This window comes from Miniopterus schreibersii, assembly GCF_964146895.1.
Source record: "Miniopterus schreibersii genome assembly, chromosome: 13".
Lineage (NCBI taxonomy): Eukaryota > Metazoa > Chordata > Mammalia > Chiroptera > Miniopteridae > Miniopterus > Miniopterus schreibersii.
This window is the reverse complement of record NC_138113.1, coordinates 37,672,427-37,696,372: the sequence shown is the minus strand read 5'-3', so window position 1 is coordinate 37,696,372 and position 23,946 is coordinate 37,672,427. Positions and strand designations below refer to the sequence as shown.

The window sequence follows — 23,946 nt, the reverse complement described above, 5'->3', positions numbered from 1 at the left end:
TCTATGAGTTTGGTTTTTCTAGATTCCACGGGATGACTTTTCCTTCCCCATTGCTCATTAGGGGGCCTAAGCAATACTCATGAACGAACCAGGAAGGCTTAAGTCAGGGATTATAGGGGAAAAGTGTGGTGACCACAGAGAATGGGAGAGTAAAGTGGAGCAAAGGGGGTAAATTACAATTGTGAAATAAAGAGTTGGGAATGTAAAAAGAATGCTGATACTACACTTTCAAAGAACAGTATGTGCAATATTTGGAATCACTTTTTTTCCTTTTGTTCTGATTGGGTTTACTGAAATGCAATTTTATGTTTTCTGAAGCTAATAATTACAAATCTGGGCTTGTATTTTGCTTCTTTCCCCCATCTTTCAAGTAATTCATCTATCTCTCTCTTTTTAATGACCACCAAGACCGGGGTTCAGATCCGATTGGAAAGGAAACTGGAGGGTTCACGTAATTCGTCTTTACTGTATGTTACGAAACTCGCTCTTAGCGATGGCCTGGAAAAACAACGGACTTGTCCTTCACCGCGGATAATCCGGGGAGCTGCTCTTTGGAGACTCAGTTTAAGGGCGACAAGGGGAGCGTCTAGGGACCAGGGCCCTGGAAGGAGCTTGGGTGAAAGTAAAAACCTGAACAAAGCTTTCGTAACGAACATTTTTCTTCTAGTTAAATACGTTCAACTTGGGTTAGGGGTTTTGGCCGAATAAAAATCTAGAAAACGGTGCCCAACGCCTCGCCCCCAACTCCCTCCACGACGTAGGCCAGCAGCGCTCCAGAACGTGGCCCCTGAGAGCCCAGAGGAAGGAGCGGGGGGCGGGGCCAGCCGCGTGAGGTCATCAGAGCGCGCGGCTGGCGCGCAGGCCGAGCGGGCGCGGCGCTGACGTCACCGCCGCCCGACCGCGTTCCGGGAGCCGGGAGTGGACGGCCAGTGAGGTATTATTAAAAGCTGGGGTTTGCGTCTCTCTCCTGCCCTGCCTAAGTCCTCCTCTCTTGTCCAGGGGTCCCCCTTCCTCCTCCCGCCGGCTGTGAGGAGCGAGGTCGGGCCTCGTGGCCTCCCGCGGACGCGAGCTCGCCCGCCCGTGAGCCGGCGCCGGCGAGGTGGCGGGACCCCCGCTTGGCTGGGCCTGGGGCTGCCCGCAGGCCAGGCCTGCCCGGCTCCCTCGCGGCTCCCTCTGGCTCAGTCCAGCCTTTCGCCTCTTACTCGCTTCTTGGCTCCGCCTCTCGCATGTTGGAAGGCGGAGAATTTAAAAACACAGGACTTCACAATTAATTTTCAGTAGCCTTCAGCCCTGGTTTCAGGAAAGGGCAGCAGAAGGGAGAGCTGTAGGGGACTAGGTCTCCTGTGTCATCCACTTCGATCATTCACATTCATGATCACGAGCTGCCTGCCGTTGCTGTATTAGCCCACCCGGACCTTCAGTCGAAATCTGTAGCGGATAATCTCAAGAAAATAGTTTTACTTTATGGCCCAGGAATGTCCATTGTGATTCAGACAAAGACTTAGCGTCTTCCTGTTTGTTGACTGCTGTTCAGTTCGACTTAATAAAGATGGATCTCCCCGTGAGATCTTCGCTACCCACCTGTTAACCTATGCGGACTGTCTGAGAGTAGATTGAACCGAGACTTAGCCGGATGTTGACGCTGGATCTGAAAAATCACTAGATAACTCATTGAAATTCAGAGAACCAATTGCGATTGTTTGAAATGATAGAACTCATTGTTTTTGTTGAAAGGTAAAATAATGACTGTGAAAAATGATTTTTCAAAATAGAACAGTTCTCAGTCAAAAGGTGTTATAGCTGACCTCAAATAGCTGTGTTGTATGTATTACAGTTCAGAAGTGATGGTTTCTCATAACTTTTTACAAGGTTCTTTATATGTGTTATCTCCGTTAGATGCTCTTTCCAAGCAGTTGACCCTTCTAGTTTGGCTCAGTAGTCCACATTGGATTAAGGTATTTGATCATTTTTATTTTTACTAAAATAATAACTAATACTACTAATGTATTGAGTGCTAATTGAGCCAGCCACTGTTCTAATGGCTTTATCTGTGTTATTCACTTAACCTTCACAATAGTCCTGTATACTGTTATGATTATTTTAGAGATGAGAAGTTGTAAAAAGCAATTTTCATGGTTTTAGAAGGTAATTCTGCTGCTTTATAATTTTTTTAAAAAAGTATATCTTTATTGATCTCAGAGAGAGGAAAGGAGAGGGAGAGAGAGAGATAGAAACATCAATGATGAGAGAGTCATTGATCGGCTGCAGCCCGCAACCCGGGGGCATGTGCCCTGACCCGGAATCGAACCCCGATCGCCTGGATCTTAGGTCGACTGCTGAGCCACGCCCGGCTGGGCTGTTTTTTGTTTTTTAAATTGATTTGTAGACTCTCCTTTTATCTGTCTTTATGTTGCAAAGATTTTCCCCTAGTTTTTCATTTGACTTTAAACATAGTTGGTTTATTTATTTTCTTATGCATACATTTTTCTAAGAGCCAGGTAAAGATGTAAGACATTAGGATTTTTGTTTTAGAAGGAAATTTGTGACATTCTAAAAATAATTGTAGACACCCTGAAATGTCAGCCTGTGTGAGAAATGTTGGTAACACAAACCTCATTTGAAGCCACAGACTCTGTCTTTTAATGAGTTTTGTTTAGCAACTGTCACAGATCTGGTAGTGCTCAGTAACCTACCTTCCCTTCACCTTCCATTATATTTGGAATTGAGATGAGATGTAACAGAGCTGCTTAAGTATTCTAGACTCTACTTCAGATTTAGGTATCCCCCAATTTCTAACCTGTATTGTATTCTAAAAGTTAATTTCTGAGTTAGCTATCTAATTTCACTATAAATACAATGCACATAGATTTGTTTTCCTTGCTCTCAAAGTGTAATTAATCCATGAACACTAGCTTTTTTTTTCTCTCTCAATGCAAATTCAAGATGTTATGTAATTTTACCCAGGGACATTTTTCTGATATAACTATGTATAATACTGTTTTCATAGATGACAAAATTATCAGTAATTTCTAATACCCAATCCATGTTCATATTTCTTTTTCTCAAAAATATCTTTTTATACTTGGTTTATTTGAGTCAAGATTCAAACAAGATCTATATATTCCATTTGGTAGTTATAGCTTCTAAGTCTCCTTTTTCTCTTATTTCTCTACCGCCCTCCCCTTTTCTTTAATTTTTTTCTGCATGCCACTTACTTGTTACAGAAACCAGGTCAGTTGTCCTACAGAGTATCTCTCATTCCAGATTTGTCTGTTTGCTTTTTGGTGGTGGTAACTTGTTTCTCTATCCTGCATATTTCCTGTAAAATAAAAGCTCTAAAGGCTCAGTTAAATTCAGATTCAACTCTTGTGGAGCTGGAAATGCAACACAGATGATGCTGTGTACGTCATCTTCTTCAAACAGGAGGTTCACACTGTGTGTTTATCCAACTTTTAGTGAAGTGAGTAGTCTCACCCCTGTTGTAAACTTCCCCTCACCCTTTTATCTGTTGGGGATTGCTGCCCGAGTCTGTCATTTTATTAGGGGTTGTAGAATAGTATTTTGAAAAAAAGTTGTCATTTCTTTCACATTTGTTAGCTGGAATTTGAAATCTAGTTCTATTACTTGGGAACCTGACAATCAAGAATAACAAAGCTGCTCTGGGAAAATGCTGTCAGAACAGCAACTTAAGATGCCAGGAGTATACCTTTCTTTGCTGTGGTCCTGGTGGCTTAAAGGAGTGTAAAGGCCTGCCCTGCAGATTTTGGAATCACTTAGCCCCCACAGTTGCATAAAGCGGTTTCTTGTAACAAATCTCTTCATATATCTCTCCTACTGGTTCTGCTGCTCTGGTTGAACCTGGGCTCACATCAGCAACTCCCCTGACTCTCTTGTTCTCTGACAAAATGGGGTGAGGTGTGGTGGTAGGAGTCAGAGGACCTACTTAGGATTACCATATAATTAATTGCTCAGACTGGGACTCCGGAGAGAGAGATAGGGAGCTGAGCAGATGGCATGCTGAAACAACAGTTATAAACTGGGACTGTCCCAGGCAAATTGAGACAGAATCGTTTTGTGTGTCAGCCACTGGTGATAAAACATCAATATGACATCGCCCCTCAGGATGCTTACAGTCAAGTAAATCAACAGGTGTTACCAGATTGTGTTTTAAGTGATGTTGTTTATCTAGACAGAATGGGGTGTCAGGGTGGCAGTCAGAGGGTGAAAGGTGAGAGTGAGCATGACACATTTGGAAAACTGCCATCATGGCCATAACCTTAGAATTAGAAGAGGGGAGCCATGAAAGACGAGGTTAGTCAGACAAGCAAGGGCCACATCAGAATGGGCTTGGCATCCATTCCTGCGGGTTTGGAATTTATCTTCAAGGTGGTGGGGGACAATTGCAGAATTTTAAGCATGGTGGTACCATGACCAGACTATATAGGAAAATCGTATTTTGTAACATTCTAAAATTGAGAATGGAAGAAAATTGATAGTAGGAAGACTACTGAAAGGCTCTCAAAGTCTAGTCATTGAGGAGGGAAGCTTGTCATGTAAGGAGATTAAGGCAGCAATATTGATATGACTGATTGGATATGGGGCCTGAGGAAGGAGTGAGGGGTCACTCCCAGGTTGCTGGCTGGACTGACCTCCCTGAAGTAGAGAATTGAGGAAAAGGTAGGGGGATGACTTCAGTTCTGTATGTGATACTGTGCACCCCTACTTTCTTCCTGTGGTGCTATGGCTTCCATAACCAGTGAGAGGAGGGGAGTGACAACATCCGGTAGGGATCACTGGGCTGGGTTTCCCCTTCTCTGCCCCTTAGTCTCAGCCAGACCTCACGAGGGATGAAGGGAAGCACATTTCTCTTGCCCTCTTCCACTGTTTCACCTTGCAGTGGGCTTTAGAAGGAGTAGGTGGCGGGGAGGAACACTGGAAGAACCCTGGAGAGGTAGGAGGAACAGAGGTGGGCGAGTTCTTTCTCCCCTTCGTGCACTTTAACACGTACAACCTTGGCACGTTATTGAAACTCAGTTTCTTGTCTGAGGAACAGATGAGTTAGTGTGTGTGGTGTGATTAGAATGGTGCCTGGCTTCTAGGCTGTAGTGGTCAGATGTCTGCTATTTCTGCTAACAGCACACACTGCTTCATGCTGGGGTCCCAGCAGCAAAGGGAACAGGGAAGTTTCTGCAGCTCCCTCCTGCAGCTTTTCCTGTGGAAGAAGCCAGTACTCAGGAACTGTCTATATAAGATGTCAGAAGAAATCATTTGAATTGGGGGGAATTTCTGACAATAGGAGAACCTTTATTTTTTAGTCTGCCTTGCTGCCTTGCCTTTTTTTTTTTTTTTAGTTAGGTAAAAGGCAGGTGGTTCAGTTCAGATTTAATGAGGGCAATTATTCTTACTGCCTTACTTCCAGTGTTCACCCTAACCCATTTTAACAATAAATAACTACTTGTTTATTGGGGCTTAGGGATAGGGAAATATTGCAGGAAAAATCCCCATTATGATTCTAGAGAGAGAAAATATTTTCCAATAGAAAAAATGGATGAAAAAAATTACATTTAATAAAGGTTTTTAAAAAAATACTTGCAGTATTTGTTAAAAGCCAAAATACTTTATTAGAATTTGCCTTTATTTTAATTTAATGATTATTTTTCATCACAAATTTAACATGCTTTTTGAAGAAGAAACTTAATGAAGAATGAAGAGTTAAAAGAATAACAACAGTGTGGAGAAGACCTGGGGGTGGGGGCAGGGTGGATGTTGGGTGGAGGGGATCAATGGGGGGAAAAACAGGGACATCTGTAATACTTTCAACAATAATAGTAATAATAATAATAATAAAACGAGTTTGCCTTGATCTTACTCCCTAATCCCTGCTCTTAGAGAGGATGTCTATTTTTTATGTCTCCTTCAAATCTTCAATATATCTACAGATACAGGTTTTTAAAAACAAATGGCATATGTTAGATACAGTATGTGTTTATATATAGAGTGTTCTATGACATATTTTTCCACCACTTCTCTTTATGTGTTACTACATATTTACTTTTTTTTCTCCTTTTTTTACTGTGAACAATATTTTATTTAGTCGTTTTTGTTTACAACTGAAGCTATGGGAATTCAGAATTAACGTCCTTGCCTGTAAGCTTCTTATGAACATCAGAAAAAGTTTCAACCTTGTGCTATATGTTGTTCTGCTGAGCTTTATCCAAATGAACCTTTATGAACTGGCTTATTTATAATGTTCTCTTGGATGGATATACTCCAATTTATTTAGCTGTTTCTCTATTGATGAATAGTTAGATTATTTCCAGTATTTTGTTATAGGTTATTTATTCAACAAATGTTTATTGTCAGGCAGTGCTAGTGAAAAAACAGAAAACATTCTGCTGTCATGTAGTTACCATCCTTTGAAGTGGACAGACAATAAACGAATAAAATAAAATGTCAGATGTTAATTGTGGACCGTAAGGTAGAGAAGGTGATAGGGAATGCAGGGCCTGGGAGGTGAGGTGTGATGGGCAGGGCATACGTTTTAAAAGGGTGTTCAGGAAAGGGTTACCAATGGGACACTGAGTAAAGATCTGGCATGTAAAGTAGTAAGTTTTGAAGCTATTGGTGGGGGAGGAGAGGAAGAGCAGGACATTCTAGTAAGGGGAGAAGTACACAGGCCCTGAGGTAGGGCCATGCCTGCTGTGATGGAGGAGGAGCAGTGATGCCATCCTGGCTGGAGCAAGTGGTATAATGGGAGGAGCTGAGGTCACAGAAGGCTACAGAGAGGGCCAATTTTGTTGGGCATTTTAGGGCATTGTGAGGACTTTGTCTTTTACTTTGAATGAGGTGGTAAGCCAGAGGTATGGCATAGATTTGGAATGACCACTCAGATTTGAAGTGACCACTCTGCTTTTTCTTGATGGTAAACTACTGGGCTGGAAATAAGGAGGCCATGTAAAAGGCTGTTGCAGCAATCTAGGCAGGGCATGACAATGGCTGGGACTGGCTTGGAGCACTCTGGAGGTGTAGGGGTGGGGGGATGAAGTTGGATTCTGAGTATGCTTAAAGGTGGGGGGAGAAGAGTCCAAGACCTCTCTGAAATTTTAGGGCTGAACAATTTTGAAAAGGTGGAGTTACCATTAAATGTGACGAAGACTACAATGGGCAAGATTAGGAATTTGGCTCTGGGTACATTATGGTTGAGAATCTATTAATACCAACCAGAGGTATTGAGTAAGCAGTTGGAAATGTAGATTTGGAGTTCAGTAGGGAGGTCAGGGCCAGAGATACAGACCTGGGAGTTAGCAGTTTATTAATGCAGTTTAAAGCCCTGAGCTCACCTAGGGAATAAATTAGAGAAGAAAAGAGAATCAAGGACAGCCCTTGGGACTGCAGGGTTAAGAAGCGGAGGATATGAGAAGGATGCTGCAAAGGACACCAAGAAAGCAGCCAACGAGGTAGGAGGGAAACCAAGAAAATGGGAACCAAATGAAGGGAGTCAAGTCAAATGATGAGCACTGAGACTTGACCATTGAATTTAACTGTGGCTGTGTGGGTGACCTGGACAAGAGCAACTTTGAGTGAGAAGTAGGGGTCCTGTTTGTAGTAGATTCAAGAAAGAATGGGAGGAGAGGAATTGGACTGTTAATATAAGCAACTCTTTTGAGGAGTTCTAAAAGGAAGATAGAAAATGGAGCTCTAGCTGGAGTGGCATGTGAAGTCAAGATGTCTTGTTTCTTGTCTAAGATGGAATAATGTTTTAAGATTTATGAGGAATGATCCAGCAGAAGGAAAAAAATGATGCAAAAGAAAGTGGGGGAAATTCAGAGAAGAGTTTGAGGAGTCAATTTTGATAACTTTTTATGCATGTATACATGGTTTTCTGTAGGCTAGATTCTTAAGACGATTTCCTAAGTCAAAACCTGATGCACCCAGGTTGTGGATTTGATCCTGGTCAGGTCACGAACAGGAGTCAACCAATGAATGCATCGATAGGTAGATAAGTTGATGTCTCTCTTTCTCTCTCTTAAATCAATTTTAAGAGAGCGTTTTTTTAAAAAAGGGTATGTGTATTTAAAAAATGTGTACCAATTTATATTCTACCTTCAGTATATACTTTTGCTAACATTGACCTTTGGTAATCTATAAAATTGTTACCAATCTGATGAGTGATATCTTCATTATTTTAATTTGTTTTATGCTTTGTAGAAACTCAATATAATATTATCTAACTAATCCTTTGTTATATTTTGGTAAATATTTTCTCCCAGGTTCTTTCCTCTAACTTTGCTTATGCTGTACTTTTATCGTAATTTTAAAAGTAATTTTTGTGTAGGTAAGTCTGTCAGCCTTTTCCTTTTATAGCATTTGGATTTCACTTGGGTTATGTTTGGATTTCACTTTTAATATGTTTATTCATTTATCTTTTACATTCATCTGGAGTTTATTTTTGTGTGTTATGAAAAAGGTGTCTAAATTTTCTGTCTTTTCCTACATTCTAACCAGTTAAATACCGTAAGAATTAACATGTTTCTTGAAGGTTTGGAAGAACTTACCTGTAATGTCTTTTAGGCTTGGATCCATTTTGGATGGCAGATCTTTGACTTCCTTTAAATTTTTCCCTTATGATTAATGATCTACTTGTTTATATACTTCTTTTAGGTTAGTTTAGATAATTGATTTTTTTCCCCCAGCACCTTTCTTTTTATTCATATTTTCAAATTTATTGGTTTAAGGTTTTGCATAAAGAGAAGAAATACTGAATCTTCTTTATATTTGCAGCATGGCCCTTGTACTTACACCTGTACCTGGACAGCAGATGCTGGAGCCATCCTTTGACAGCGCTAGAGATTGGGTTTAGCTGTTTTCAGCCCTTGTGGCCCAGCTCTTACTGCCCTTTGCCTTGGGGTTATTCCTAGATTCTCCCCTTTGGTTTGTAAGGGATTACAGGCTCTTTTTTCCTGTTCCTTATCAGTCTGATCCCATTTACTCTTGAGCTTACAAAAATTTGTACCGTAAGGTTTGCTGATGGGTATGTGCCCCTTTTGGTTCTAGCATCACTATGGACTTAAATTTTTGTATCTCTTTTATCATTTTGGAGAGATTTTTGGGAGGGATGAGAGGCAAATATGTGTTTTCAGGTAGCCTTTTGAAGGAAGAAGTCACAGTCTTTGCTGTGTGGTTTTCTTTTACCATAGTTCTTTGTTTAATTGCTGGTTGCACAGTAGTTGGATAGTAACTACAGCACAAGCAGTGATAGTCAGGTGGGCTTCACTTTTTTTTTTTTTTTTTAAATGAACCCAGGTGTCTCAGTAGAATATATACTTGTTGAATAGAAATATTGATATATTGTGACTAAATATTCAAATAGTACATTCTAAACTTAAATGACATAGTCATAACATTTAGAACTATAGGAGTCCTTTACAGACCATAAGATCATTTTATAGATGAGGTATTTGAGGCCCAGAGAGATTCATCTATTTATCCAAATCTGAGGTGACAAAGTCGGTGATCAAGCAAGATGGAAAGCCCAAGTCTTTTTACTTCAATTCTGCTATGCTATGTTCTATTTTACCACATTCTTGCTGTTTTCCTTAGCTATGTAATAAATGAGGTATTTTTAGCTAATAAATTTTTTTTTTTTTAAACATAAAATGGTATCTGTGGCTTAGAATTGCTTCTGAAATTTGGTCATAGGTACCACATGAACTATATTAATGTGGGTTTTGCTTTTTCTTACATAGATATTAAATATTATGATATAAATGTGAATTTTAAAAGAATGGGCTGTCAAGGTATGCTCTAGCCTAAATGAAAACCATATAGTAGTTTGTTTCTCCCAAGTTTCCTCTTTTCTGCTTTATGTGATTTATGGGCTCTTTGAGTTTCTTCTTAATATTTTAAAGACATTTAAGGAATATATATGTATATACATATAAATATAGGCTTGAAAATGGTTTTAGTGATAAATAACCATAAGATATTTCAGATTTAGGATTTCTCAGTTTTTAGTTTAACATACCATGCTGCTAGATCAACACCTAAGTTTAGAAGGGTTAAAATATATATAAGTGTTTTGAAAAAAAGAGCTTATCATTTTTTCAGCAAGCATTAGGGGATATACTTATCACACTTTCATTGCTTTGCTTGGTCTTTAACTTCAACAGAAAGTTTTTTAAATGTAGGATTTTGATTATTGATATTCTGTGTTTGGTAGCCATGTCTTTAGTTCTCTAAAAGCACTGAGAGTTTGATATGTTTAGCATTAGTGAGCTTGGGTGGGTCTGTCCCCTGCTCTCCACTCCACCCTCCCTTCCCAAGCAACTTAAAAAGAGGGCAAGTTTGGATGTAGTTGTTCTACAATTATATTCTAAGATTTGTTTAATTAGCTTCAGGTTTTAACTTTTAGCACTTTTGAAGTACATGGTATGACCTATTTATTATTTATTTTTTAGTAATCTGAGGAGCTAATTCAGCCTGACTCTAGTTTTTGTCTCTAGTATGAATTCTAAGAATTTATTTTTCCCCCAGTTGGTCGTAATGGCAGAAGAAGAAATTAATGAAGACTATCCAGCAGAAATCCATGAGTATTTATCAGCATTTGAGAATTCCATTGGTGCTGTAGATGACATGCTGAAGACCATGATGTCTGTTTCCAGAAATGAGTTGTTGCAGAAGGTACTTTAAAAATGTAATTCAGCCTGACCAGCGTGGCTCAGAAGTTGAGCATTGACCTATGATCCAGGAGATCGCGATTTGATTCCTGGTCAGGGTACATGTCCAGGTTTTGGACTCAATCCCCAGTAGGGGGCATGCAGGAGGCAGCCGGGCAATGAATCTTTCATCATTGATGTTTTTTTCTCTCTCTCCCTCTCCCTTCTCTCCGAAATCAATAAAGATATATGTATTTTAAAAAAAAGTGATTCATAAAACAAAGTGCTGTGTTAAGTAATAGATTAATGATATATGCATGCTCCTTTCCCCCTTTATTTTAATTTTTAAGTGTTTAGTATTTTTCAGGGATAAAATAAAACAAAACTCCAACCTTAGGAAATACCTCTTAACTATATTTTTATTTTGACTTGGTTTTGGAAAAAAACAAACAAAACAAAACCACTCATAGCATTCTTTTCGACAGACTCTATCTTTGACCTTTAAGTATTACAATGATGTTATCGGGGTTTCTGGAAACCCTATAGGACAAAAAGTAAATTGACTTTGACAGTCTAAAACAAATCTCATTATGTTTCTTCTGTCTTTGGTATTGCCTAAGCATTTTAGCCTTCTTCTTATACATAAATGCATTGTGTACAATGTTTATATTGATAAATTACTTTTGACATACAAAGTCCAGATCGTAACTCCTGAAATTAAAATAATTCAAAAGAATTTTTCTTGGATTATACACATTCCTCATCTAACTAAAGATGGTACCCTGAATTGAAAATTTGTGGGCAAAAATCACTGGCTAACCAACCTTTTTCTTTTTTGCAAATTATTTCCAGATCACTTGGTTATTGGATTATAAGAAGTAAAAAAAAACATTTCTTTGATACATTGTGCTTGGTGAAAGTTTAAAAGATGTGATGGTTCTCAAAGTTTGAATTTCTTTTTTTTTCTCTTTCTCTTTTTCAATAGTTGGACCCACTTGAACAAGCAAAAGTGGATTTAGTTTCTGCTTACACATTAAATTCAATGTTTTGGGGTACGTATATTACTTTGGAGTTAATTACAAAGCAAATTATTTATTGAGTCAAGGGTGATTTATTTTTTTAAATGCTAGCATGTTATATACAATCATACTTTATGACAATTTTAATAGTCAGATACAGTATTTATTTCTTTTAAATCAGAATACCTTATGCCCATAAGCCACACATACATTTATTATTTCATAGAGGTTGAATAATTTAAGATTTAATCAATCATTTCTGTGACATTTCTTTTTTGTGAGTAATTAGAGTTTCTTTAATTAATGCTCTTAATTAATATATACACCATTTTATTTCATGAAATCTTTCTCTTGTAGTTTATTTGGCAACTCAAGGAGTTAATCCTAAGGAACACCCGGTAAAGCAGGAATTGGTAAGATTGCAGTGGGTTTTTTCCTTTACATGGCTGTTTGTTGTATTCCTGAAGTTAAAGCCACAGTACCTTTATCACACTAATTGTAGAGAATAAAAGTTATTTAGAGTTGAAATTGTGAAAGTGAGTCAGATTTCAGTATGTCTTTAGCTTTTTCTTACCTTTGTCAGAATTGGTGCTCCACATATATTATCTAAATCTCTGGATGAGAAAACTATGTTATGATTCTAGTAATTATTTATAACTTCCATATTATTTTGCCTATAAATTCTTGAAATCTTGTTCATCTCTACAACTGCCTCTCTTTTTTTTAAACTCTTACACAATTCTTAAAAGTATATTCTAGTTGATTTACTAGCAAAGACGGGAAAGTTTCTCCCCCACCTTTTCAATTCTTCCATTAATTCATTTTCTCAGCAGTAAAGAATCCAGTTCAGCAACAAAGCTAAAAGCTTTTTTGGCACCAGTTGTATGTGTACTGTCCAGTAATTCTGCATTAGTGACATATTTACAACCTGTAATAAATCTTCTAGGTTTGTCTTTGTATCCCATTTAGATATATAAGTACCGTATATAAGGTCTGGTATCTTAGAGGTTTTGCTGACTTCAGAAATTAAATCAAATCATTCAATTTAAAAGAGAAAAATTAGAAATCAAACTTATGGTTACCTTCTTGACTTGGCTTTATGAATAAGAATATTAATTTATTCTTTGTGTTTATAAAATATAAGGTAAATATATATGTGAACACACTTGACAATGTATTATTGTCCTTAAGTCTTACGGTAGTTGATATGTATGTTATATACAACTTAGTAAAGTGTATGTAACAGTAAAGTACTTGGTCATTTATTTTTAAAAATAAATAAACCAGATCTGTTGTCTTCATTTTGTTAATGCGTGGACTAAGATATTTTCTTCTTTTAAAGCTCTTGGGGGAAAACAAATTTATTTCTGAATTCAGAAATTGTGAAAAAATACTTAAAGCAAACTATAAAGCAATGTGATACACAGATCTTGATCTGAGCAATGACACTGGCTTTAATTCCTAGGAAGTATGCATTGTGTCATCTGTTTTCAACTTTCTAATACAGACTGTACATTTATAAAATTTCTCTCTTTTTTTAACATCAAGTTATTTGGAGTATTTTAATGCTTGGTTCTGTCATTGGGAAAAGAAAATCATATGTCTTCTTTCTCCTTCAGAACATACTTTATGGAGGAGTACATTCATATTCTGGACAAGTGTTGCCAAATAAAAAGAATACATAAACCTCTTCTTCTTTTCTGGCCTTGTGACAGACATCACTAATTGATCACAGAGTTAGTGTGTGAGAGAGACATCATGAATGGGAGAGGCATTGAAAATAGTGAATTTATCCATTCAATAATATTTGAGTGCCTGGTAGGAGGCCAGGCATTATTTTCAAGTGAGGTGATTCCTTAGTAAATAAAGCGATAAACATCTCTTCCCTGTGGCAGATGTCAGACCATCCTGTGGAAGGAGACAAACAGTTAACATAATAAAACAAACAGATAATAAGTGTATAGAATATATGGTGTGTTAGGGGATATATAGTATATGTTATGGGAAAAAATAAATAGCACAAGGTTGGAGTGGGTGTGTGTTGTGAGAACTTTGGCTTTTACTCTGAGAGAAATAGGGACCATGAGAGAGTTTTGAGCAGAGTTGTCAGTCTTTCAATTAAAAAATTCTAAGGTTCTGCATTTTTCTGTGTATGTCACTATTTTGATTATTTTACTGAAACCTGCTTTTAAGCAGTGATTAATCATTTACTCAGCTATTTTATGGCTCTCATAACCTTTATTTCTCCAACTGAAGTACAAGAATAGCCCTTCATTCTGATTAATGATCTCAGAAGATTTTAATGGTATGGCAACCTATTGTGTTTCTCACCTTGTTAAGTCTGATTGGAACTGTATATGTCTTTAGGAAATATGTGTTTATCAATCAAAACTATGAAATTGAATAAAAGATCTTGTGTTTTTATCCTGCTTATTTTAATTGTGACACTCCAAGGTAGTAAAAAAAATCAACCTTGCCTTACTCATTTTCTGTTTAGAAGATTTTTAGGAGAGTTTAGTTTGTATGTTGCAAGTATAGGAGAGCTCTATTTTTAGATTACAGACTTCAGCTAAATAAGAGCCGATATGTGGATTTACGTTAATGCTAAATTAAACAATGTATAACTATATGTAAATAGTTCAATGTTTATCTTTGTAGTGACGTCTTAGTCTAATTTTCCCTCTTTTGAAACACTCAGAATACTTTTGAAATGACTTTTTAATACCTACATTTCCCTCGACTGTGAGCTCTGGGAGAGCACAGGCGGGTTTACCCTGTTCACTTGTACTTACCAGCTGCACTCGATGGGCAATGAATACCTGTCTATTGAATCTAACTGAGGTGTAGTAATAATAAAACTTAGTGGTGCTGAACAGCTCAGTAACTCTGTTGCCTTTCTTCTTTTATTTTATCGTTAAGGAAAGAATCAGAGTGTACATGAACAGAGTCAAGGAGATAACAGACAAGAAGAAGGCGGCCAAGCTGGACAGAGGTGCAGCTTCAAGATTTGTGAAAAATGCCCTCTGGGAACCAAAACCTAAAAATGCATCCAAAGTTGCTAGTAAAGGAAAAAGTAAAAAATAACCTTTTGTTTTTGATGTACACGTTCAAAAAGTACATCATTTTTATTGTTTTACACAAACTAGATGGTGATTATGTGGCAATGCATGGTTTAAATGTATTCCTTATTGAATTCATATATAAAATTTACATTTAAATTTGTAATGCTAAATACATTTTCCTCCAGAAAGATGAAGTTATCTTTATTGATTTTCCTATACAGTACTGTGAGGTTTTTAACATCGTGGTACATTTTATATTTATAGTTTACCATCCCTCTTGACAGGACTCTTTATTTCCTTATATAGGTCAACCTTTCAAGTACCATTTTATAAACAACTATGAGATTTAAGTTAAATGTTCTTTGTAAACATTTGTCTATTTTAAATGAATAATGACTTTATGAAGTATGCTTTCTGAAGTCTGAAGTTATAAATACATCTGTTTTCACTATATACAAGAAAAAGTGAAGTGACTTAAATGCTCTTTTTTTTTTTTCTATGTAGTTACTTCATCATGTTCTCATGATTTTGGGAATTGCTTCTTTTGATATTTGAAGTGTGAATTTAAGACTTTTAGGCTATACTTTAATTTCTGGCACTTTGCCTATGTCTCATTTGAAGTAAAATATATTCTCATTAATTGTGGATGGGAAATGAGGCTGTATATTGATGACTGAATTTTGGCCTATATCCTGTCAATAAAGGCTGTAAGTGTGTGTAGCTGACCTGTTTATTCTTCTCTTTTGGGTAAACTTGCCCTTGAAAGTGGGAAGATAGGCCTTAGAAATCATCAGGAGTAGAGGAATTCACGTTTCGTTCCTGATGCACGGTGCCCATGTTCTAGTGGTCTCACTTTTCAGATTGTTTGATTACATGTGTTTGAAGCTCTGTCAAGTACATACAAGGGTTTTGGGACAGCTTCCTATGTTATATAATTTCTACCACTTAAGCAGAGGAGAAATCTAAGTGACATTGTATTGTGTTTATGTTCTGATTTATTTTTCTGAAATATTTGTTATAGATAATTCTAATATTAAAATTATTTTTTATGTCTAAGCCTATGAATTTTAATTATATTCCCTTAATGCTTTCAGTCTTTGAATCCACATCATGTGTAGGAATGCTAAGTACAGTAAAGTAATTTAATTTTTGAAAAAGAAGTTAAAATTTTCTGTGATTAATTTTCCATAAGTAGCCTTGAATAAATGAATTTCTTGATTTATGGTAGCAGATATTGGAAATGGTCTTAAAATGTAATGGGTTTTATAAAGCATGTTGAACTCTTTCTATGACACGTGCAGAGGAAGTCAGAAAGTCTTCTGTCTCAGATGTCAGACAATTTTTGAAGTGGAAGAACATTTATAGTTATTTCATTCTTTTTTCTCCTTCATTCAAATTTTTGCCTTTTTAAAAAAGCCACTTCTTTGTGAAAGATAAGTGTTATTAAAGTTAAGTGTAGTGTACATGTGGCCTTCATTACTGCAAAGAAATTATAGCTTGCATTTCTGTATCTTTCTAATTTCACAAAGAAAAATAATCATACAATGGTAGAAAATCATTAGCCAAATTATAGGTTTGTAAAAGTACAACTCTGTATTCTGTTAAATTGGAGATTCTTAGGTGAATAATTTTTTCATTGTTTACTAGTAGAAAAACAACAGTTTGTGCCTTGGCCAGTATGGCTCAGTTGGTTGGAGCATCATCCCAAACACTGAAAGGTCAAGGGTTCAGTCTCTGGTCAGGGCACATACCCAGGCTGCAGGCTGATCCCCTGGGTGGGGTGAGTACCGGAGGCAACCGATCGGTTTCTCTCTCACATCGATGTTTCTCTCTCCCTCTCTCCCTCAAATCAATAAAAGCATATCCTCGGGTGAGGATTAAAAAACAAAGTTTGAGTGCATTCTATTTTATTATGTATGATTTTAAATACTTAGCACATAATAAGGAACTGAGTGGTGGTGGTGCATTGGTTGCTTATTTGTTCTTTATCTCATATACACTTAATGATACTTCCATTGTGCAATACTGCTGGGTTTTAATAAGACAATTCCTGCTTTTATTCTATTTTTATAAAGTGTTTGAAAAAAGTAGTCTTTTTGTTCAATTCAGATTTTCAGAGTTACTGGAAAATTTATGACAAATTGTGCTCATTAACCTTAGTCAAAACCATGAAGGGTGAGGGGTTGATCTCTTTGACTCAGGTACAGTTACTGTTAACACAGTTTGTTCCAAATGATAGTCTGCTCTAAGTTTAGATGTTAATGACACCTTTTATTAATCTCCCTGGGAATTACCAAGTTGGAGAGGTTATAGCTATAGATATTTTTAAGACTAGAATTATAGACTATTAATCTAATACTAAATAATGAGATTTTGTCTTTTAATATTATTTTAAGTACAATTTTCTTCTTGTTCATAGTTGCAGGACAAGAATTCATTTAAGTAAAGTAGAATATGTTAAGAGGAAAATCGAAGCTTGAATTATGGTTTAGATTCCTGGAATTAGGAGGTTATGGGAAATTGATTGGTTTTTAAAATGCCCTGTAGATTAAAAAATTGTTCCACTTAGCTATTGGGAATGGATTGGCATTATTTCTAAATAAGGCTTTGAAAATTAGTTACAAATGTAGCCAGGAAATTCTTCAAAACTGGACAATGTATTGAATACAGATACTTTTTTCTTAAGTAAGTTGTTGGAGTTAAAAGATGTTTTAGGAATCAGTTGTGATACAGTTAAACTATAATTTTATGCAAAAGAAATGATCAAATTCTGGCTTTACAAAGTGGCGTTAACTGAGAAAGGTTTGAACAGTGATTCGGACCCTCAGGTGGTAGCTAAGTTTGATGTGTAAAGGGAAGGAAAAGCAGCGCTGGCATCTCACTTTCTCCCTCAGCCTACTTACTAAACTTGCTCAGGTGAATTCAGTGGCTCTTGTACCAAATGAGCTTGGTAGCAATCTATTTTATAGAAATGTAACATATTTTCCTAATAAAAACATTTCCTGTCCCCTATATCCTGGTCTAAAAGTCTTTAGTTTTAGAAATACAAACCATATTTTATTTATTTTATATTAGTATGTTATAGTTGTCATTCACAGTTATGTTGGGGGAAAAGTGTATAGGGTTTTATAATAGAATTCTGTAGATTTGTTCTACCTGATTAATTTGCTATATATTGCTTGTGAGCAGTAGTTCAAGAAAATGCTTTGAATGCTTTTGGTTTGCAGATTTGTTCCCTTATCAGTGAGCGGTCATAGACCCACCACTTGGGAGGAGCCACCCTCCCACTCGATGTGCCTATTTAAAGTGTCTGTTTTATTGCATAATTTTTAATATAGCCAGGAAGATAGTGCGCTATCAGAAAAGGAGATAGTTATAGTGATACCTATTGGCCATTGAAGTTTAATTTTAATTATGTGCCTCCTCCCCCCAAAGGCCAAAACCCAAACCATCCTGGCTCTGTATTACTCCTCTGTTCAGAAAGGGTTGAAAAAAGATGCTAGTTGCTGCCACCCCCACTCCCTGCCCCATCCTTGAAGTTTAGCAAATGTAGCAGGGCCGAATAACTGCATGTGAGATGTCAGTTTTGTAAAGTGATGTATTTCAGACAGTATACGAAATTTGATGGTGGGAAAAATAAGCTTTTATAAATGAAACATTTAAGAGACTCTTTTTATTACTCGCTTTCAGTTTAGTGTTGCCTTTAAGGCGTACCACTTCGGTTTGGCAGCTACAATAAATGGCTGAGGGAAATTGAAGATGATAATTCAGCATTTCAAGATGCTTCTGCTGAAATGAATGTAGACCTACCCAGGGCTTGAATTTAAAGTTGATAGTAATACAGTATTTTAAAGCCAAGTACCCAGGAAATTCATGGTGATAAGATCTGAATGAGATGATTAGGGGAAATAGAGAAGAGTACCTTCAATTCCTTGTTATGTCAGTGTATCTATCGAGAGGTTATGCTGGAAAATGTTACAGAAAGAATAGCGGCTTGTTACAGTACACAATTGGCTCCAGTTTACCACTCATCTTGGACTTTGTCCAAAGAGGGTTAGTTATTAAAATGAGAGAATTATAACGAAGAATCACCTGATTTAGTGCTGTAGCAGTGGACTGGCTGCAGATCATCTTGTAACGTGTCTGGGTGGTAGTGTTTCATTTAGTGATCTTTGCTCTGTCTGATGCATTCCTTGGCTTATTTAAACTGAAATCATTTGCTACCCTATTTTCGATACTTTATTGTTTTTCTTAAGAAAGAGATCATTATTAAAAGTACATGCCTTGTATAATAGTTCCTGGGTTTTGTGGGTTTTGACGTTTGTGAGTTAACCACATTTGTGACCTTACAGATCCATCTGGTGTACAGTATTTTGTAATTTTGCCTCAGCGCATGTTAATTCCTGCTACATTCCATGCGGAAGGCATTACTCAGCTGACGAGTTAGCCGAGCTCAGCTCTGAGCATCCATAGTTTTCTTTCTCATGTGCAGTCTCCTTCATTTATTCACTCATTCATTCGACAGGTATTTATTGGGCTCCTGTTTTCCAGGGTCTGCTGCAGGTGTGGGAAATTCAGCAGTTATTCAAACAGTATGTAGTGACTGGAAAATGCCAAACTTTATCATGTGAAAAATGGCTGCTGTGGGTTGAATTGCATGTCGTGTCCCCCCCCCCCCAAGATGCATATATTGAAGTCCTAAAGCTCAATACCTTGTAATGTAACCTTACTCAAAAATAGGGTCTTTGCAGATGTAGTTAGTGAACGTGAGGTCACTAGGGGGCTCCCTAATCCAGTATGTCAGGTGTCCTTATAAAAAGGAAATTTGAGCATGGACAAGCACACGGAGAACATTATGTGAAGATGAAGGCAGAGATCGGTGATGCTTCTTTAAGCTAAGGGAAGGCAAAGATTGCCGGCCAACCACCTGAAGCTAGGGAAAAGGCATGGACCAGATTCCGTCTCCCAGAGCCCTCAGGAAGGAGCCAGTCCTGCCAAAACTGATGCTAGGCTCTACCCTCCAGGGCTGTAAGACAATCTGTTTCTGTTGTGCAAACCACCCAGTTCATGGTACTTGGTTATGGCCAATATAATGGCCATTAGATGAGAGGAGCTAAAAAGATTAATAACTTGGGTGTGAAAGTATGTGTAAGAAACTTGATGACACCAGATGAAAATGTGATTCCTAATTCTAAAGAAAACAAGCAACGTGTGTAAACTTACCCAGGAATAGTTTTGAATTTGAGCAAAGATCTCAGGGCTCAGACCTGAGATGTCAAGGGCCTGCTCTTTCTAAGCCAAGCGTTCAGACCTCTCTCGCAGACATCGTCAGTGATGATAGACTGTGCTGACTTTTAAGCTTTGTTATCTGGGTTTGAAGAAACTCATTTCCCTGAAAGGAAAAAAAACCCCTGTCAGGTTTCCATGAAGAAGAGCTTTTCCCAAGCCTATTAGTATGTGCCATGTGGTCTTTTCTCATAAAATGTGGCAGTCAAGTTCAAATAATGGAAATAAACACGTAAAACGTCTTACATAAGTTGTATGTAATTTATGCTCTTGGACAAGGCCATACCACTTAAAAAAATCTCATATTGAATTCATCTGGATAGAGAGATTTTAAAAAATACCTTAATTTTTTTTCCCCCTCAAATTCTTTATAGTGGGCTATTCAGTTTTCTTCTTTTAAAGTTAAGTATCAGAGGACTCCGAAGTGGATTTCTTACTGTTAATTATTTATGCCCAGTTTAATTTTCTTTTTACTATAATAAATGTTGCTTATTGGCCTTCGGCTGTTAGAATCAGCCAGCGGAATACTGAATGAAAGAACGTAAACAAAGTTAACCTTGACAATGTCAAGGGCAGAGGGCGTCCTCAGAGGGTGAGAGGTGCAGCTGCTCCGCGGCACTGGGGGGTGGGGACGGTCATAAGTTTATGTTGTTAAGGTAAAAGCTACATTATCCTTTTTAATCCTTGCATCGACACCTGGAAGGGGGATTAGTATAAGTTAAATACTCATTTTTAGGGTGAGGAGTCGCAGATGAGGAGTGAAATACCAGCGTGGGTGTGCGTCACGAAGGTGATCATCAGAATTAGGGTGGAAATGTTACGTAGGCGGTAACCCCTCACGGGGGCAGAGGTTAAGTGGGAGCACGGGTTTTCCGTTTTTTGTTTCCTCATGTATATCATTTCTTTGGTTAAAAAACAAGAAATTTGCTCAAAGCAACAGCCCGACCATCACATAACCCAGTGAATGCTAGTTATTTAGTTTTTGAAATGCTAGGTAATAAAATGCTTCAGTGATGGGGAAATGGCATAAGAATGCTAAGTGTCGCAGCAAATATTTCATTGTCTAAAAAAAAAACCTATAAAACTGTCTGTAGGCGTTTAATCATTTTCCTAAATTTGGGCCCAGTTTACTTTTTCATTTTAATTTTAGACAAGTTACATTCCAGAGATAGCCAGAAACTCAGAATTCTTATTTGGAAGTGGCTCTCGTTCTAACCTGCCTTCTGTGTTCGTTAGCTCTGGCCGGGTAGACGCTGGTTAGAGGGGCGAACCGACGCCAAGGCTGCGGGTTCGTTCTCCGAGGGTCGGCCCATACAAGAAGCAACCCATGGGTGCGTGAATAAGCACAACAAAAAATCAGTGTTTCCCTCTCTCCCTTGCTCCCCCTTTCCCTTTCTCTCTCTTAATCAATAAAAATGTTTTAGCCCTAGCCGGTTTGGCTCAGTGGTTAGAGCGTCAGCCCGTGGACTGAAGGCCCTGGGTTTGATCCCTGCCAAGGGCACAGACCTCAGTTGCAGGCTCTGGGCGGGTGTGGGAGGCAGCCAATCAATCTGTATCTCTCATGTCGATGTTTCTCTCTCCCATACTCTGAGAAGCAATGGAAAAAATGTCCTCTGGTAAGGATTAAAAAAAATTTTTTTAACTTTCTAATGTTTAAGATAAGGTTAGACACTGCAACAGGCTTATGTGTAAGGGATGGTGTGATCTTTGCTTGAATGTCTTAAGACTGAATTGGAGGAGGGAATTGATTGTACCTGATTTTCATAAAAAGAGGCTAGTTCGTAGGAAACATGCTTATTATACTTTTTTTCGAGATCAGTTTTCTCACTGCTGTCTAACTAGATTATAATGGAAATTGTTCAGTATCAGAAGTTATATACCTCAGAAGTGTAGCAAAATGTAGAATCTTTTTATGATTTGTCCTAAGAACAGTTAAAACCAGGGTTTAAGGAGTTGGAATTGCTAGATTTTATCTATCAGTTATTAAATTTGTGGAGGACACTAGTAAAGACTAACCTAATAGTGTTTTCTTAATTACGGACACTAAAATTTTTATTTCTGCACAAGTAGTTTGAGGTTACCCAGCTACATTTTGTTACCTAAATGCATAACATTGGAAATACCTGTAATTAAATTTCATTCTCTCACTTAACTAGACATTTAAAACAATTTAAATATATGATATTGAAAAGAATATTATAGCAGGTTTTGAAATAGTGTTGATGTGTGCTTGAGTCCTTTGAAGGGAGGTACTAAGGATAGCTTCGTAGACTCTGTCCTGCTTAGCTTAATCCTGACCAGAATTTACAGAAACATTGTTGTGAGATGTATCAGTGGCCTGTACTCCCTTTCCCCTTATATGTAATTTTATTTTATTTATTAATCTTCACTCAAGGACATGCTTAGAAAGAGGAAGAGAGAGGGAGAGAGACAGACATCTGTATGTGCCCAGACTGGGGATCAACCCCACAACCCATGTGCCCTGGCCAGGAATCCAGCCAGCAACCTTTCGGTGCACAGGACAGCACTCAGCCAACTGAGCCACTCTGCCTGGGCCCCTTATGTGTAATTTTAAATAAGTTAATAAACAACTGTTTTAGAGCCGTTTTAGATTCACAATAGAAAGTAGAGTTCCCATAAAGCCCCTTGCCTACCCCCACACATAACCTCTGCCACTATCAATATCCCTCTCTAGAGGTACATTTGTTACCATTGATGAATGCATCGATACATCATCACCCAGAGCCCATAGTTTACATTAGGGTTCACTTTTCTTTTTTAAGTTGAGGTATAATTGACCTAGGGTTCACTCTTGGTGTCACACACTCTGTGGGTTTGGACACATGTCTCCATCATCACAGTATCATACAGAAGTTTCACTAACCCCCGCCTTTCTTTGTTATACCTATTCATTCCTCCTGCCTCTCACCCTGGCCAACGCTCCTGCCATAGTTTAGCCTTTCCCAGAATGCCATGTAGTTGAAATCATCCAGTAAGTAGCCTTTTCAGATTGGCTTTTTTCACTTAGCATTTTGCATTTTAGGTTCTTTCATGACTTTTCACTGCTTTGATAGCTCGCTGCTTTTTAGCGTGGAATGATATCCCATTGTCTGGCTGCACCCCACTTTATTTGCCCCTTCACCTTGGTTACTTCCCAGTTTGGGCAGTTACGACCACAGCTGCTATAAACGTCCACGTGTAGGTTTCTGTGTGGGCACAGGTTTCAGCTCATCTGGATAATACCAGGGGCTGTGATTGCTGGATCGTGTGCTTAGAGTATGCTAGTCTCCTAAGAAACCACCCGACTGTTTTCCCAAGTGGCCGTACCATTTGCATCTTCACCAGCAATGAACGAGAGTTCCTGTTGCTCTCCAGCCTCGCCAGCATTTGGTGGAGGTATAATTTATTTGAAAAGCTTTTATTTGTAGTTCTGCCATATCTTTCTTGTGGAAGTTCAAAACAAGAAATTGTTTAAGTGATCGAAGGAGATACAGAAAAGTCTTAAATTTCTTAGTGACGAAATTGGAGTGGAGCTAGGAACTGCATCCCGGGAAGCTAGCAAGTAGAACATTTCATTCAGAACAGGACATGGGCTTTAATTTAAAATGCGGCTTCGAGTTCCTTACATTTCATGACACATTGGAAGACATTCTCAATACCTTCCAGTCTCTACAAGGCCAAGTACTGGAAGCCTCTTTCACAAGTATATGCAGTGGTCCCTCGGTTTTCCAACGTCTCTGTTGGTGAACATTTCGGGTTACAAACGCCGTAAACCTGGAAGGAGATGCTTCGGTTTTGGAACCTGCCTCGGAAGTCGAACACGCCTCTCGGCTTCTGCTGAGGGCAAGATGCCGAGGCCCAGCTGTCGGCTGCGGATCCGTTTTCCCACGTTTCAGAACTCGGTCTTCCGGAGCCCATTGCATT

At 38.0% G+C, this 23,946-nt stretch overlaps 1 protein-coding gene across 3 annotated transcripts; it reads left to right on the top strand.

Moving 5' to 3' along the window:
• The first annotated feature begins 859 nt into the window (after positions 1–859).
• On the top strand, positions 860–15,792 carry C1D (C1D nuclear receptor corepressor). 3 transcript variants are annotated; one of them, XM_081157080.1, is made up of 6 exons: positions 860–934; positions 1,897–1,955; positions 10,534–10,680; positions 11,641–11,707; positions 12,032–12,087; positions 14,594–15,792. In XM_081157080.1, exons 3-6 carry the CDS (start codon positions 10,543–10,545, stop codon positions 14,756–14,758), a joined length of 426 nt encoding a protein of 141 aa, XP_081013206.1. In that variant the 5' UTR covers positions 860–934; positions 1,897–1,955; positions 10,534–10,542; the 3' UTR covers positions 14,759–15,792. The 3 variants fall into 3 exon arrangements, with proteins under 3 accessions (XP_081013206.1, XP_081013205.1, XP_081013207.1); XM_081157079.1 differs by lacking the exon at positions 1,897–1,955 and having other exon boundaries at positions 864–934; XM_081157081.1 differs by lacking the exon at positions 1,897–1,955 and having other exon boundaries at positions 867–929.
• The last annotated feature ends 8,154 nt before the right edge of the window (positions 15,793–23,946 follow it).